This window comes from Cajanus cajan, chromosome 4 (genome assembly GCF_000230855.2).
Source record: "Cajanus cajan strain Asha chromosome 4, NIPB_CcT2T_4, whole genome shotgun sequence".
NCBI classification, from domain to species: Eukaryota; Viridiplantae; Streptophyta; class Magnoliopsida; order Fabales; family Fabaceae; genus Cajanus; species Cajanus cajan.
The window spans coordinates 7,395,406-7,414,004 of record NC_138520.1 but is presented as its reverse complement, the minus strand read 5'-3'; the positions used below and the strand labels follow the sequence as shown (position 1 = coordinate 7,414,004).

General features: G+C 34.4%; 1 protein-coding gene, 1 long non-coding RNA gene and 1 other non-coding gene across 3 annotated transcripts; 1 reads left to right on the top strand and 2 right to left on the bottom strand.

Moving 5' to 3' along the window:
* The first annotated feature begins 7,444 nt into the window (after positions 1–7,444).
* LOC145957598 (uncharacterized) lies at positions 7,445–12,499 on the top strand. Its single transcript, XR_014433633.1, has 2 exons — positions 7,445–11,100; positions 12,235–12,499. It is a non-coding gene; the product is annotated as an uncharacterized LOC145957598 (long non-coding RNA).
* On the bottom strand, positions 9,902–10,007 carry LOC145957655 (small nucleolar RNA R71). The gene has a single exon (XR_014433698.1). It is a non-coding gene; the product is annotated as a small nucleolar RNA R71 (small nucleolar RNA).
* Positions 12,500–14,601: 2,102 nt separating the features above from the next.
* LOC109817731 (G2/mitotic-specific cyclin S13-7) lies at positions 14,602–17,568 on the bottom strand. The gene is made up of 9 exons (XM_020383067.3): positions 17,429–17,568; positions 16,873–17,011; positions 16,735–16,795; positions 16,261–16,485; positions 16,001–16,126; positions 15,661–15,909; positions 15,408–15,566; positions 15,118–15,296; positions 14,602–15,037 (listed from the first exon to the last, which is right to left on the bottom strand). The coding sequence occupies exons 1-9, from the start codon at positions 17,463–17,465 to the stop codon at positions 14,884–14,886; spliced, it is 1,329 nt and encodes a 442-aa protein (XP_020238656.1). The 5' UTR covers positions 17,466–17,568; the 3' UTR covers positions 14,602–14,883.
* Between the last annotated feature and the right edge of the window lie 1,031 nt (positions 17,569–18,599).

Genomic DNA, 18,599 nt, shown 5'->3' with positions numbered 1-18,599 from the left:
AGAAGAAGAAAGGGAGGTAGAAGAACACCCAAGAGTAACTTATTTGAAGGTGTTTTGGGACATCTTGCAATGGAGAAATGAAGGCCTATTTATAGCCTTCATACAACACATAAAAACTGTAAAATAATGGGAAAAAGTGTAGACAAAACGAAATGGGATGAGTTGTGTAGGTGGTGGGATGATTTGGTGTTGTTGGTGGGATGAGTTGGATTCCATATTCTTTTCCGCACCGATTATTGACCACCGAATTTGGCCTTCTAGATGATCGAAGTTGCCAACGGCGCCTTCTGCAAAGTTTTAGGTCTTTGTCTCAGCTTTCCAGGGCCACCAAGTTTGCTCCATTTGAATCACCACAGCCCAAGTTATGGCCTGAAAACCGAGACATGTTCATCAGCCCAAAAACAGCAAAATTTAGAATAATAATTCCCAACTATCCAATTAGGCCCAACAACACACATATCTATCTAAATCCTATAATTAGCCATGGATGGAATGTAAAATAGCTAAATTAAAGGAAAAGATACATATCAAATCATGATTTATCAAATACCCCCACACTTAGCTTTTTGCACTCCTGGGCAAAATCAAGAAAGCAAAGCAAAGAACAATTCCAAAGATATCAAAGAAAATGATGAAACAGGAAGAGACAGAGACAACAATACACACAAGAAAACAAACAGATTTACACAATCCTTAATGAATCCTGGGAAAAGAAAAGGAGTAGACAACATCTAACACACAAAGAGTCAGAGAAACCAGATACTTATGGAAATCATCCAAGCATTTCAAAACATGGCAAGACAATTAATCAGCTCAAGAGGTGATTCAAAAGCAACAGAACCTCACAAGATGCACTGTATCACTGTATCTCTCAAGTGTCAAGGCAACTGTATACTCTCAAAGCACTCATGAAAAACAAGCAACAAATAGACTTGGCAAGCCTCTAAAATCAACACCCGACAAACATGCATATAAGGATCAAAAGGTCTTTTTAGGGTTGTAATGAGGCCAAGGACAGGGTAGAGGATAATATATGGGATAAGTAACTACAAACCAAAGGAACCAGAGGAGCAATGGGGAATAAGTCAAGACTACGCATAAGAAACAAACCCAAAAACCTCTAATGACCTTTATGATAATGAATCCTCTTTCTCTTGCCTCAAACAACTTTTTTTTTTTTTGTTTTTTTTTTTTTTTTTTTTTTTTTTTGTTTTGTTTTGTTTTTTTTTTTGTTTTTTTTTTTGTTTTAGATTTTTTTTTTTTTTTTTGAATAAACAGTACATAGTGAATAGTACATACGAAAATTTTAAATGAGATAAGATAACATGTAAAGAAGTAAAATGTACAGCATAAGGAATCAACTAGCCAAAATACATCATCCAATGAAACATACACATACCCCCACACTTATTCAAGAACTTATTCCCAAAACAATTCCAAAGCTCCAAAACTCCCTAAGGTTAAGGTAATCAATTTTTTTTTTTTTTTTTTTCACTTAAGGATTGTAATGAGCTTGAAACAAAGAAGGGAAAATAGGCTCAGCAGGGATTATCAGAGGATTTAATTCAAGGTAGGCTTATTTGGCTAGAGGCTTATGAGAATCAAAATGCCTTAATCAAATCCAAACATGCATGTGAATCAAGAAGTATCAAACAGAGTCAAGACAAGGCAACTGTGCAAGCAATCAAGAGGCATAACACACAAGAAAGAACAGAGAGTGGCTCAAATCCTCACACAGGGTATATCTGTCACAATTAAAACAACTTCTCAAACCTCAAAATCATCTTTCCAAGCATAGAAAAATAGGGATTTCAAACCATATAGTATCAAGAAACTCCTATCCAAGAATGAAGTAAGTGCCTACAAACAATCAAAACCCAGAATTCACAGAGAAACATGCAAAGCTGTACAGAACACTAAACATAAAACCTAGACCCAAAAATATCAATTAAACCTACAAACATATAACTAAAATAGTTCCTCCCCCATACTTAAATCACACATTGTCCCAATGTGGCCCAAACAGAAGATCAAAGCAATCAGAATAATCAATAAATCTTGACAAGTGCAATAAAAGTAAAGAAGGAGAAGGGAAAGAAAACTCCCTAGGTCATGGTGGATGCCAAGACACTGCAGAGATGGCATTGGAAATAGCATCAGGTGAAAGATGGCAATGGGAGTGGTGCGGCGGGTGTGAAATCTCCAACAGCCAATCATCAAAGGGTGGTGGATAATGATCCTTCCTCAATGGAGGTGGTGGCACAAAATAAGAACCTGCAAAAAGAAAGTGTGCTTGTGCAGAATGCACCTCACTAAAGGGGTTAGATGTATCAATTAAAATAGAACCGCCCTCAATATCCATGGATACAAGTGTATCTAAAGAATGTGGATGCAAAGCATTTTCAATTTCAACACAGATAGCGCATCTCATGGAATCAGAACAAACATGATGAGTGTCCATCAAAGATGGAAAATCAATATTAAGTGCAAAATCAGATATACACTCATCTTCAACAAAATCAAGGAATTCAAGGAAATCAATGTAATCAGGATGAGAAAGTAATTTGGCTCCGAAAACAGAATGATCCTCAAATGGACATTTCGAATCAAGAATATTGAACCGAACTACTATGTCACCAACTTCCATACTCCAAATTTTTTATGAGCCGTCACAACTCAACGGAAATTAAAATAAAGGGGGGTTTTGATTATTAGAAGTATTTCTAAAAAGTCTTCTTCTAGTTATCCTTAGTGTTCTTTCAATTTCAGGATCCAAATCAAGTAAAGGACTAGTAGAAGATCTTGTCATACACTATACAAAAATACAAAGAGAAAATGAAAATAAAATAAAATGAAAGATATCTAATATAACAAAATGACACCTTTAATCCCCGGCAACGGCGCCAATTTGACGAGAGGTTGTCGAAGCCTCTATCAAACACAAATGTAAAATGAGTTTAAACTTGTAGCACAGTAGTGCCCCAAAGTCGTCTCTCGAGGATCAAAGGAAATTCTTTTTATTATATTAGCAGTTTTTGAAAAAAAAGGGGGGGGGTTGGAGTTTGATATAATTTTTAGAACAAGAAGTTGAATAATAAACTTAGATGATAAAAACTTCAACTTGTGGATTTTCGTTCTTTGGATTTATCCTTGGTTCAAAATCTCAATCTCAAATAATAATTAAATTCTTGCATTTAAGTTCAATTAGTTAAGCACCAACAAAACTTAAATAGATTCTTTCCAAAGTTCAAGCGAACATTATTTGAGTCCATTAGGTTAGGATCAAGCGTCCAAATTTAATCCCTATTTGGTCTCTAAGTCCAAGAATCCAACAAGCCATCCATTGGAGAATTTAATTAATCAATTCTTGCTTGTCCCAAAGTTAACCAATCAAGCGTCAATTAATTTAGGAGATTCTTCAAATGTTTAAGCAAACATGATTCGAGTTAACAAGGTTAGAATTATTCATTCACATTTAATCCCTAGTTAAACTCTAAGTCCTTGAATCGACAAGCAATTAATGAGTCAATCAATTAATTCCATGAATGTTCCTTTGTCTTTCTCAAAATTAATGTAAACAAGCGTCACATAATTCTTGGTCTTGCATTCCTTCTTAAGTCCAATGTAAGTAAGCATCACATGGGTCTTAGTTCAAGGAGTTAATGAGAACATCTTATGTAATGAATTTAAGTGATCAATTCAAATTCAATTATATAAGCATAAACAAGATAGAAAGATAAAGGTAAATTCAATTATTAAGAGTTGAGCATAGAATCTTCTTCAAACCTCAAAATCCATTAGAACTTATTACCACAAGCTGAATTAGAAACTTAGTTATCCATGAAATTAAAAGACATTATAACATTAAATAACAAGAAAGACTAAGAAGAAATTGAGAAGAAGAAGAAGAAAGGGAGGTAGAAGAACACCCAAGAGTAACTTATTTGAAGGTGTTTTGGGACATCTTGCAATGGAGAAATGAAGGCCTATTTATAGCCTTCATACAACACATAAAAACTGTAAAATAATGGGAAAAAGTGTAGACAAAACGAAATGGGATGAGTTGTGTAGGTGGTGGGATGATTTGGTGTTGTTGGTGGGATGAGTTGGATTCCATATTCTTTTCCGCACCGATTATTGACCACCGAATTTGGCCTTCTAGATGATCGAAGTTGCCAACGGCGCCTTCTGCAAAGTTTTAGGTCTTTGTCTCAGCTTTCCAGGGCCACCAAGTTTGCTCCAATTGAATCACCACAGCCCAAGTTATGGCCTGAAAACCGAGACATGTTCATCAGCCCAAAAACAGCAAAATTTAGAATAATAATTCCCAACTATCCAATTAGGCCCAACAACACACATATCTATCTAAATCCTATAATTAGCCATGGATGGAATGTAAAATAGCTAAATTAAAGGAAAAGATACATATCAAATCATGATTTATCACCTCTCACCTAGCGTGACCATACTTATGTTTGGTGTTAAAGCCATAGAGAGCCCCTAGAACATTTGTGTCCAATGCCATGTCTCTATGCCCGATGAGATGGCAATTTTGTGCCCTCTTGCAAAAACTGTAAAAATTGCCCAAGTTACCAATTCTCACTTTTAACTCATCTTAATCGATTAATTATCAAATTGAAGCATAATACTATTACTCTATATTATTAATTACTTGTTTATCACACCAACTATTTAATCTCTAATTACATTATTCAATCTCCAACCTACTTTATAAAGTTGAGATTTCTACATGAACCTAAGGGTTCTCCACAAAAACTCAAATTCACATCAAACTTACTCAAATACACCTTTTAAAGCATTATATAATTTAGGAAGTCAAAATTTTGGGAAGATGGTTTCTTTTAACAAAAGTATAAAATTATTGGGAAATTTTTGGACATTACAAAACCTCTTTCAATTCCTTATTCTATATAGGTTAAATTATATTTTTAGTCCCTCTATTTATTTTTAAAATTCATTGTAATCCTACTATTTTTAAAAGGTTCAATTTGGTTCTTTAATTTTCACAATATGTTCAATGTTTCTTCCATCCAAATTGACATTAATAACATTAATGAAATCAAATGAAAAAAAAAATAATGAACTTCTTTATTTAAAGGTTAAAAACCTAATTTGGTCCCTTATAATATTTTTTAGTTTCAATTTAGTCCCACCTTAATTTTGGTTTAGGGTTTCAATTTGGTCCCTAATAATTTAAATTACTACAATGTCAGACTTCCGTCTAAATTTCTTAAATGGAGTTAACTATTGGCCACGTGGATGCCACGTAGATGCATAGGTGGCAAGGTTCCATACATATGTTTTTGTCCTCCTCCTCCTCCTTTTTTAATGCATCTGGAACGGCCTGTTCTAAAACTTGAACGGCCCGTTCTGATTGCACTCGTCGTGTGTTAATTTTTCATCTAGAATGGCCTGTTCCAGATGCATTATTTAACACACAACAAGTGCAAGCAGAACGATCCGTTCTGAAACTAGAACAAGCGTTCTGGTTTCAGTACCAACCGTTCTGGATTTAAAACGGGTCATTCTAGAATGCCAACTACATACGTATGTTCAACAAAATGCAACAATGTTGTTCAAAGATTAAAAACAAAAATTCATAACATAACATAAATTCAAAGACTGAAATATGGTTCAGAGGCTGAAAATAAAAATTCATAACATAACTTATACTAAGAAAGTTTAAAGAAATTATTGAGGAGGGAAATAAAACCATGTCGTTTCATCGTTGATTGTATAGTGCTGATTTGGTAGCAAGTGGTTCACTCCAGTTTGACTAACAATGAAATAAAATCTGTCACCATTATCCTTAGTGATACACTGTATTGCATAACAAGTATTATAATTAATACTTCTAGGAGCTCCTATATCCTGCAATTGGTCCAGAAATGGTGTATAACCCAAATGTTTAGCAATTGAAGTTATCAATCCCCCATTGACAATATTACCAAATCCAGTGTTTGAAATGTTTTGAACCTTGGGTTTTTTTTTCCTTGCACGATTCACAGCCGTGATTCAGAATCACGGGCATGAACTATAATCGTTGACCATTTGTGGTTTGCATTCTGGAACCAGAACGACCCGTTCTGCTTGCACTCATGGTGTGTTAATTTTGCATCTGGGACATCCCGTTCTACTTGCACTCGTGGTATACCAATAGGATGACTAATGTTTTAACATTGTTTCAACCCTTTGAGAAGCAACTTATATTAGCAATTTGCCAAGCTTTATGTAATTATTTAAATCTCCCTAAACCCTAGTGTGTAAAGATTAGATATTTGAATGAAGTAATTTATTTATGGTTAAAACCCTTATTTGGTCCCTTATAATATTTTTTTGTTTCAATTTAGTCCCACTTTAATTTTTGGTTTCAATTTGGTCCTCAATAATTTAAATTATTGCAATTTGGGACTTCCGTCCAAATGATTTAAACGGAGTTAACTGTTGGCCACGTGCATGCTACGTAGATGCATAGGTGGACACTAAATTTCATGAATACACTTAAAACCAGAACGACCCGTTTTGAAACTAGAATGGCCCGTTCTGCACGCACATGTTATGTGTTAATTTTGCAACTGGAACGGGCCGTTCCAAATGCAAATTTAACACACCATGAGTGTGTTAAGTCTCAATTTTACCTCTTTTTGGATGAGACTTATACAAGATTTAATGATCAAATTCTTCCATTCTTTGTATCATTGCAATATAATTGTTCTCATTTTGGGTTCTTTTGTATATGCAGGTATTCAAGTAGAGAATTGAGGATAACAAGGCCAAAGGAGTGGAAATCAAAAGAATTAAGGAGCAGAGCAGGCAATCGCGCCGGGCGCAATTTATAATTGCGCCGGGCGCAATTCAAGGCCGAGAGCACATTGAGCATCAGGGGAAGCCCGCGCCGGGCGCGACGTGTAACGCGCCGGGCGCAATAACCCTAATTTGTTTCCTCAGGCTGCATAAAAGGAAAAGTTCGAGGGTTTTCTCCCTCATTCACACATTGGGCGCGTTTTGGGAGCTGTAGAAGGGATTCTCGGAGCTTGAAGCCGTTCGTGTGTGGGTCTTTCCTTCGGTTCTTCCTTTCCTCTTCCATCTCTATTTTAGTTTTCCCCTCTTTGTTTTGAGAGGTTCTATCCATTGTATTGGGGTTTTGATGTAACCAACAAACTCTATTGTAATCCCTTTGTGTTTAATGATGTATATGTTTTGTTTCATTCCTTGTTGTGTATGATTCCATGCTTAATGCTTGCTTTGGCTTGATTACCCTTTGCATGATTTAAGGTTTCATTGAGTATTGGGAAATATCCTTGAAACTAGTTATGAACATATGCCTAGTGGGAATTGTACCTAGGGATAGGGCTTGACCCATTAGTAGTCTTAAAACCCTAACCGGTAATGCGGGTGGAGGTATTGAGTACTCAAGGGATTGATATTCAATATTTTGCACCTAGGCTCTTTCTCTAAGGAATTAGGTCTGAGTAAAATTAGGATTGACTAGGCAATGAATTCAACAAGAGATTAAGGATACATTAGTGTTACGTTCGGTGAAATCTGATCCCCACAACCTCACATTACCACAATACCATTCCTTACCTTTTCCACTCATAAAACAATATTTATTTACAGCTTTCATTCCAATAGTCACAACTTGGCATTCACTGCACAAACTATGAAATTGGAATTATTCTTTAGTCACGAATAGTCAATAAATGCTTATATTACCTTCTAATCCCTGTGGATACGATATTTTTACTACTTGTACGGCCGGTATACTTGCCGTGTTTGAGTCCGTTGAGGGAAGTAACCTAATCTATAATTATAAATAAAAGTACTTCAACGGAAATCTCAACAAGTTTTTGGCGCCGTTGCCGGGGATTAGAATGGCGATTTAGTATTTATAGCTATTTGTGACTTGTTCCTTTACTTTTATTGCTAATTTCTATTTCAGCAACTAATTCTTTGGGCTGACTTGTGCACTCTAGTCTTTGGTTTTCTCTTGTATGCAAGGTACCATCCGAACCAGAGGTACTGTTTCTTCTGAGCCATTGTTGAACGAGCCTGAGATTGAACGCACGGCAAGGAGGAATAATAGCAATAGGAGGAGAAGGAGGACTAGAGCAAATCCAGTTAGCCAACCAACCATTCAATTTCCTGAAGCTTTTGTTTCTGACATTCCTGAGTTCACTATGGAAGGTGAAGATGGTACTCACAATAACAATCACAACCGGAGGCGCACTATAGGTGATACTTTCACCTACACTAGCCCGAGGGAGTTCTCAAGCATTGTGAGGCCTACAATGAACGACAAACTAGCAGAAATGAAGCCTGCACTGCTACAGCTTATCAGTTCTCATCAATTTTCTGGCCTGGATCATGAAGACCCACACACTCATCTCTACACTTTCTATGAGTTGTGTGGTTCAGTTGGAGTTTCTGGGACTGATGAAGAGGCACTTTTCATGAGGTTGTTTCCATTTTCTCTGAATGGTAAGGCTAAGGCTTGGCTTCATTCTCAGCCAAACCAAAGCCTGGCAACTTGGAGGGATGTGGAGACCAAATTCTTAGCCAGATTCTTTCCTGTCGCCACCGGCCCGAAACGGGGCTTTCGGCATTCGCGAAGGATGGTTGGACTCGTTTATTTGTTTGAAAAATGTGGATTGCTAGAATGACGTATTCTCAAACTGAGACCTTGTCAAACGAGCAATTTTATTAAATGATTCACCAATCCATATTAATCCCAAGCGGGACCCTCCATGGATTAGTGGTTTTCGCAAAAGGAGGGGTTCGTGGAGTCGCCACCAATGTTTTACTCAAAACATTGGAAAAAGGGATAAGGCAATTGATTTTATAAATCAACTTTGGCCATTACAACCAGAGTTGGGTAAGGGAGTCGGTTACGCGTGGGGAAGGTGTTAGCACCCCACGGCGCCCCTTTCGGGTTCCCTATGACAGATTATTTCTAAAAATAATAGCGCGAAATTACTAAATTACCCCTATTTATTCTAAGCAATTATAAATTAACTATCTACATGATGACAGTTTAAATATGCACACAGAAAGCAGTAAAAGGAAGGATTTAAGAAGAAACCTCTTGAAGCGTGCTTTTATATATTGAGTAAAACTGGGAAGCTTTTTGGCGTTCCCTCGCTCTACAAGCCTGCTCGCTCCCTCCTAGAAAATTTTAACTATGGAAACCCGGAGGATTTCCCTTCTACTAAGTTCGAATCTCCAAGCTAAATGCTCGGAATTCCAGAACTTCGCCGGATCGACTCCCAGAGAGATTTCTAGGGCAGAACACTGCTCAAAAACCCCAGAATACTCAAGGAGGGAGTCAAAACCGTGTGTAGAAGTGTGGTAGGACGTCCAAATGGCCTCATATTTATAGGAATGGAGCTCAGTACGGCCCCTGGGTTCAATACGGTCCGTACTGCATTTTTGCACTTCAGTACGGCCCGTATTGAATTCAGTACGGCCGTATTGAGGCGCCGACACTTGCCGACACTTCAATGCGGCCGTATTGATTCAATACGGCCCGTATTGTAGTGCAAAACATGCAATACGGCCGTACTGAATGCAATACGGGCCGTATTGGTTGCAGTACAGGCCGTATTGGTTCAGTACGGGCCGTATTGGTTCAGTACGGGCCGTATTGTAGTACAAAATGTGCAGTACGGCCGTACTGAACTCCAAGGAGGCCGTATTGAGCTATAAACCTCCCACTTTCTTATTTTTTGCTACTCTAAGACCTCTAAACCTACAGATAGTCATCCTATGGTCTTCTGGGAGTCCTTCTGGCTGACTTTCTTTTGATCTTTGAGAGTCTTCGAGTCTTATTTCTGACCCGGACAATTTTAGGGGTCTACATTTCCCCCATCTAAGAACACTGAAGCCAGAACTGCTATTGCTACTTTTGCTCAAGGTGCTGATGAGCCACTATGTGAAGCATGGGAGAGGTACAAATCATTGTTGAGGAGGTGCCCGAATCATGGTTTTGAGGTGGAGCTTCAAGTTCAAACTTTCTGTAATGGGCTACAACCTCAAACCAAGATGATATTGGACGCTTCTTTTGGAGGGTCAGTCATGTTCAGAACTGCTGAAGAAGCTATCACAATCATTGAGTCCATGGCTTCCACAGACTTCAGGAGCCAGCATGGTAGAAGTCCTTCAACCAAGAGAGGAGTTTTGGAGTTGAGTACTCAAGATGCGGTGTTGGCTCAAAACAAGATACTTTCCCAACAAATTGAAGCTTTGAATCAACAGATGGCCAAGCTTCCTCAACAACTTCAAGCTATGCACTCTAATGCTCCTCCTATGCAACAAGTGATGGCATGTGATTTTTGTGGAGGTGACCACCATAATGGTTATTGTGCCGGATCTTCTGATTTTTGTGGAGGTGACCACCATAAAATTTCGGGGACGAAATTTCTAAAAGGAGGGGAGAATTGTAACATCCCAAATTTTAGTCAATGAAAAGAAATATTTTTTTTATGTATTTATTTTATTTATGTATTTTACTATTCACATATACATATTTTACTATTCATGTATACGTATTTATGAATACTGTAACATTCCAAAATTTTATGAAAACGGTTATTTTATGTATTGAGATTATTAGAAAGTTTATCATATTTTTATACGTATTTTTACTATTCATGTATACGTATTTTTACTATTCACATATACGTATTTTTACTATTCACATATACGTATTTTACTATTCACGTATACGTATACGTGAATAGTAAATGGCTGCTAAGGGTGGCACGAGGGAAGCAAGGTTCAATTTTATAATTAATTTGAATATTTTAATGAATAGTGCATAGTAACTTATAATATTATTTTAATGAATAGTGCATAGTGCATAGTAACTTCAAAATTTCTATAAATAGGGGCCTAAGGTTTTGAAAATTCAGAATTCTAGAGAGAAGGAAATTCTGGAGAAATAGAGAGAGAAAGTAAGAGAGAGAGAAGGAGAAAGAAAAGGAGGTTCTGCTCTAGTGCCTTGTTTAAGGAGAAAGAGGAAGAGATTCTGCCCAAGTTTTTAGAGAGATATTGCACTAGTTTCAACTCCTACTTATCTAGGTAAGGGGGAGGAGAACCTTATCTTTTTAAAATTTTATATACTATTATGTATATTTATTTATGTCATTTACTTGATTATATTTATTTAGTGGGGTATCTCTAACCTCATCTATTTGCTTATATTTATTTAGTGGGGTGCCCCTAACCTCATTATTGTTATATTTATTCAGTGAGGTGTTACTAACTTCATCTAACTCCTTAACTTTTAATTACCCTGTTTATTTATTTATGTTATTTCTATTATTTAGTGGGGTGACCCTAACCTCACTATATTTATATATTTATTCAGTGAGGTGTTCCTAACCTCATCTAACTACTTAACTTTTAATTACTATGTTATTGTTATAATTATTCAGTGAGGTGTTCTTAACCTCATTTAACTACTTAACTTTTAATTACAATGTTTATTTATGTTATTATTATATTTATTCAGTGAGGTGTTCCTAACCTCATCTAACTACTTAACTTTTAATTATTATGTTTATTTATTTACGTTATTATTTAGTGGGGTGTTTCTAACCTCATATATTTGTTTAACCTTTAATTACTATTACTTATTCTATGATTATTCTTATCTATAATAATTATTAATATATTCACATTTTATATTGTTTAATTATTTTATAATAATTGTCATTGTCATTTAATTAATTAGTGCTCTTAATATATTTTATTTAAATTTGTGTTATTTAATTAAAGCTTAAATAATGATAAATTCTTAAATCTATTTTGAGTAATTTTTTTATGATTAATATAATTTGTTAAAATGTCTTTTACTCATTTTAAAGATAATTAATACTCTATGGCCATAGACGATAAAGTTTGAATTATTTGTAGCTGGAGGTTTAACCTTGGGGATTTAAATGAGTAAGAAATGGAGGTGGAATAATTTTTGGTTGGTGTTATAATGATGCTCATTTATCCTGACTAGTCACTACAAGTATAATTCAAATTTTATTGTATCAAGAAAATCTAATATTTAATCTGTATAAATATATATTTATATATATATATATGTTAAAATTTTATAGATAAATAATTATGTTTATTCGTTCGAATTATTGTATTTATTGGATATTGTTCTTACTCCTTTCTTTTCTTTGTTTTTTTTTTAATTAAATATATTATAAATAGATGGATCAACTTGAGATTCCAGATCATTTTGCTGTTATTGTTACTGTTGTCCTACATGGAAGGAAATTGGAATACGGAGGCTATTTGATGGATCTGTTATAACTTTACTTGTCAATCGTATTATTTTAATTGTAATTTTCTTTCCGTTATGAATATATATATTGTATTAATAGAGTAAGGAAAAGGAATAATGTGTAAAATAATACGTTATTCTAAATATTTTAGAACGATATGTTATGTATTAAATTCACAAGATATTCTTTTCTTTACTTTTATTTTTATTAAATAAATATATAGATATTGTTAATGATATAATTATAAAATATTATAAAATTTTATAATTTTATATTGTATAATTTGGGTATTAGAATTAGGCGTTACATTAGAACAGGCCGTTCTGAAACCAGAACGGGTCAGAACGGCCCGTTCTGGTGTTAGAACGGACTGTTCTGGATTCAGAACGGTCCATTCCAGAATGCCAACTTCATGCATGCGTTGACCAAAATGTCACAATGTGATTCAAAAATTGAAAACAAAAATTCATAACATATCATAAATTCAAAGACAGAAACATGGTTCAGAAACTGAAAATAAAAATTCAGAACATAACATATACTAAAAAAGTTCAAAGAAATTACTGAGAAAGGAAATCATCTGTGGGTAACGTTGAAGGGAAACTCTAAACCACAAAAATTCAGGTTGTACCTCCTCAAGAACATGTTGTTATTGTTGGGGTACATCGTCAATGACTTCAAGGGGAAATACCGTTTTGTTTCATTCTTGACTGTATAGTGTCAATTTGGTAGTAAGTGGTTCACTCCAGTTTAACTAACAATGAAATAAAACCTGCTACCATTGTCCTTAATGATACAGTGCATCGTCCTTAATGATACACTGTATAGCCCAAATATTTAGCAATTGAAGTTATCAATCCCCATTGACAATATTACCAAATATAGTATTTGAAATACTTTGTACCTTGGGTCTTTTTCCTTGCACGATTCACAACCGTGAACTATGGTCATCGACCATTCTGGAACTAAAACGGCGCATTCTGAAACCAGAACGGCTCATTCTGGTTACACTATTGGTGTGTAAATTTTGCATCTGAAACGGCCCATTCTAGGTACAAAATAAACATACGTGCAACCAGAACGGGCCGTTCTGGTTTCAGAACGGGCCGTTCTGGTTCCATGTGTATTCAAGAAATTTGGCATCCACCTACGTATCTACGTGGCATCTACGTGACATCCACGTGCCCAACAGTTAACTCTGTTTAAATCATTTGGACGAAAGTACCAAATTGCAATAATTTAAATTATTGAGGACCAAATTGAAACTAAAAATTAAAGTGGGACTAAATTGAAACAAAAAATATTATAAGAGACCAAATAAGAGTTTTAACCTTTATGAAATTTCATGAAAAAGTAGAATTTCAAATTCTAGAAAAGTAAGAATTAAAATTCTTGATAATTTTTTCTTATTCCACCTATATAAAAAAATATCAATAATTTTTTATTGAATATTTAGAGTATTTTTTAAATTATTAAATATCATCTAATATTAGTTTTAAAATTATTAAATATTTAAAAATTAGCATATTTAGAGAGAGAAAAGATCCCTTGAAATAGTATAATTTCAAAAGAAAGAATTTGAAATTTTTTATATTCTTTTCTTCTTATTTCACCTATGTAAAAAATATCAATATTCTTTTATTATTGAATATTCAAAATATTTTTTAAATTATTAAATATCATCTAATATTAATTTTTAAAATTACCAAATTACTAAATATTCAAAAATTAGCTGATATTTATTTTTATAAAATTTAATCTTAATATATATCATCTATATATATTTTCTATATATAAGATATTTGTTTACTTTAACAATAAGTTTACTAGATTTACTTAGTTCAATATAACTTATACATGTTTCATTAAATTTCAATGATCCAATCATAATTTAAAAGTTCTTAATTTATTACTTCATTTCATTAATTCAAATCAATTTAATTGAGAATGATAAACATTAAAAATCAAAATAATTCAAATTCTAAGATTTTCAAATTCCTTAAATTTCTCATCCAAATACACTTAACACACCCTTTAACTAACTCGTGTGTGTGACATATGGATTTCAATTTTCAAGTCGGTCTTTATAAAAAATAAAATAAAATAAAATTGAGTCCCAAATTAAAAAAAAAAAGTTAATAATTTAGGGACTTACTTGAAAATTGCAAATAGTTTAGGATCAAACTTCGTAATTTAATCATAACCAAATTTTAATAATAGAGTTTATGTTTTTTAACAATGAGAACCTGCACCTGGTTGCACTAAACTTGATGAATGAGATGAAAACACACTATGCAATTTAAAAAAAATGTTATTTCAAGATGTTTTAACATTATGTTGGCAGCAATAAGTTTTAACAGTGCCATATATTTTCTAACAAGGAACCTTTCAAATTGAAACTGGTTGCCACTTAGTGTATGTATAACCGCCGGATAAAAAGGCGATGAAGGATTAGCAAGTGTTTACTTGCAACTTTTAATATATCAGTTTTGTTAATAAAAAAAATTAAGGAAAAAAATACAAATGATTATTGCCAATACTCTATTAAGTGCTTCTACCCTTTGTTTCTTAAACTCTATTGGGAGGCAGAACCATCTTGCAGAAGAGATTTAGCCGGTGGAAGCACAGCAACAGACCCTTTCTGAGGATCTGAATACTTCCTGTACACAACCTTTAGCTTTCCATTCCCAACATTGGAGTGGAAGCTCACCAATAATCTAGCACAATCCCTGTTTAAACCAACAAAGCCAAATATAATTAAAATTTACACAATAGTAAAGCCAAATAGAAGTTCATGTTTTTAACATACATAAGTTGTTCTTGTGAGTAACCGGTGTGCACTTTAAGCGTCTCGTTCCAAAGGGGAGCCTTATTGAGAGTGCATCTAGCAGCAAAGACTGCAGAGGCAGCAACCATTGATGGGCTATACATTAAGGTCGCATAATTCATCATTCCCAACTCGGACAGAAAATGAGCCATGTTTTCCAACTGCAAATGCAAAAATTCAGAGAAAAAAATTCAGTCTAGCATTAATAAAGCAAGAAACATATTTTAAAAAGAGTTGAAAAAAAAGAAAAGAAAAACAGGTCACACACTCACGTCCTGATCTGGGACTGATGCCTTGATAAAACGAACAAGGAAAACAATAGGTGTTGGCACAGTCAAAGTCCATTCTAGTTTGTGCAGTATTCTTTTCTCCATGATCAGTATCTGATCATGAGTGTAAGCCCTATCTGAGAGGCAGACAAAGTCATTAACCTGCAATTATAAAACAAGTATTATTCCCTTGAAATTCATCGAGAAGGCCAATACATCAATGAACACACTCAGTGTAGCAGCGAATAATACATACCTCAGGGGGATAGATTTCTTCATACTTGGATGCTATCAGCATGGCACTGATGCCAAGCAATTGCAGTTCCCTCCTTGGAACAGTCTTAATTGCGAGGAACCGATCAATTATATTGATTGTAAGGTAAAGGGCCTCAATTGAAAGTTCAAACTTGGTGTGGACATCTATCAGCCAATCAATCAGTATAGCTCTCATCCTCTCATTTATCTCAGGCTGTGAGTCAATGTAGTCATGAGGGCGGCTCTCATTCTTCATGCATCAAATGCACATTCAGATAATTAGAATGTCATCACATCAAACACACAACACACAAAAAGTTAAAGGGAACCATGTGTCATACCTCAGCAAGCCTGTAGAACTTGTAAATTTCATCAATATACTCCACAGCAGCAAGCTCATTTTCAACATCACCAGCATCAATGTCAAAAACATGTTCCTTTGGCTTGTTAATTATGCCACATGCTGCCTGCAATAGTACATCACAATAACTTCTTGTTAAAAAATGAGGAATAGTGGCAAACATGTACTCTACATAGCATGGTTCAAACAGACACTGAAGTTTTTTATTTTTTTCATTTTAGATTTATCATCTCAATCTACCTTGCTTCGAGCTGAGAGCACTGAAGTAAGAGAACGCGAATCCCTTTTGGCGTCCGCTTCCTTTTTCTTGTCTTTCTGGATTTCCTTGTCTGGGCTAGCTTCAACGACTTTCTCAGGCTTTGGTTGTACAGTGGCTTTCTTCTGACCCGGTTTGGGGGCCACTTTTTTGGCCACTGCACCTCCTGGAGCAACAGGAGGTCCAGCCACATTAGTACAAGCTTGTTTCTGCAGTTCAAAAAAAAAAAAGTCACAATCAGTTAGAATAATTAAATTAGTACAACACTTAGATACAGTTTTTTAATTATAGTTACTGTTGTTTTTCGATTAAAATTAGAATTTTATCTTAATAATATAGAATATAGATACTGAAATCTACATTAAATATACATACTGAATTCTGATCGGAAACAGCACTGATGCATCAAATGAAATGCACCTAAGTAAAATGAAACAAGCAACACGACAGTAGTTCACCTTGTTATCTACAACAGCTTCTGCTGCTTGCTTATTGGCAAGTAGTTGGGCACCAAAACTCCTAAATGAATCATAAACATATCACATTAATATTGAGTATGAGAAAATAAATGAGAGAGAAATAGAGATAGAAAGAACCTTGTGATTGGGCGATTGGGCTTGATTTCAACTCCTCTTAAATTGACCAAATTCCCAATATCACCAAGTGCTCTACGGTTCTTTCCCTCTCCTGCACCATTTTTCTTCTGCTGTTTCCCTCCTTCCGCTACTGCTTCACCTACGAAATTGCGAATAAATCATCCATTAAAAAAAGGTGATAGATAGCTTATGATGTAAACACAGATTCGAGTGATGCAACACCCAAGATAACTCCAACTGAAAAAAATATATACAAGACACCCCTTTTGCTCTGAAAAGATCAGTGAGTATCCAAACCCGGGGAAATTGAATCTCGACTATTATTCAAACAGATTTGAATGTTCAAAACAATAATTTTCATGTTTTTACGATTTTATCCAATTCCAAATTCCAATACAAAGCAACCAACACGGAAATCTGAAGGCCCAACTTAAAAGAAAATTTGAATCAACACCCCCAAAAGATCAAGACAACAAAGATTCATTCAAACTTTTTTTGAGAAAAGCAAGAAACCGACATTAAGAGAAAAGAAAAATGATTGAAAAAAAAAAAATACCTCTGGCCTGTTGTTGAAGGATGGCTCTTGATGCCATTTCGGAAATTCTTCTTCGGTGTTGAATTGAAATCAAAGTATGACTCTCTCTCTCTCTCTCTCTCTCAAAACTCTGAATGTGAATGAGTTGAGAGGAGAAAATAAATAGGCTTCTTTTTTGAAGCTGAAGGATGCAACGCTTCACTCTTCTCCTTTCAACGGTAACATTTTTAAGCCGCTTCTGGGCCGTTGGATTCTTTTAAAATCTGACGGTGGAGCATGGCTCGTATGTAAAATACCTTCTAAACATTATTTTGTTTCCATTTAAATTGCTAATACACGGCTTGTAATAATATTGGATAAAATTGAAGGAGGAATTTCTGCCTCATATATGAAGTTATTTTTATGGCTTTTTCGCGATAAAAAAAAATGTATAAATTTCAAATTGTGGGTGACAATAAATATTAAATAGGCTTTTTTTTAAGCTGAACCACGGATTCACGGAACGCTTCGCTCTTCTCCTTTCAACGGTAACTTTTTTAAGCCGCTTCTGAACCGTTGGATTCTTTTAAAATCTGACGGTGGAGCGTGGCTCGTGTGTAATACCTCCTAAACTATTATTTTGTTTCCATTTAAATTGCTAATGCTTGCTAATACGCGGCTTGTAATTTTATTTTTGAGGACACGGGTTGTAGTAATTGGTCAAAATTAAAGGAGGCATTTCTGCCTCATAGATGAAGTTACTTTTATGGGTTGATAAAAATATACATAAACTTCAAATTGAATTGAAAAATCCGTTCCATATTAATTACAATAAGATAATTAAAAAATATATAGATGAAGACTAATCTTCATTTTATAAATTAGTTTTGTAGGATTGAGTTAGACTCAAATCCATAATTCTAAGATTGTATCATATTTATCTAGATCCACTTTAAATGAGTCACTCACCATTTATTCACATATTAAAAGCCTAGTAGTGTTTGAGTAATAGGGTATATTGAGAAAAATCAAAGTTTTACAATGACTAGAAATAAGACAATTAAATAATATATAAGTGGAGAATAACATCACCTTATAAATTAATTTTGTAAGATTTAGTTAGATTTAAATTCACAATTCTAAAAAATTATGGTAAAATAAATACATCAAATTTTATAACTTTGTAACAGCATGTTTGAAAATCTATTCTTTT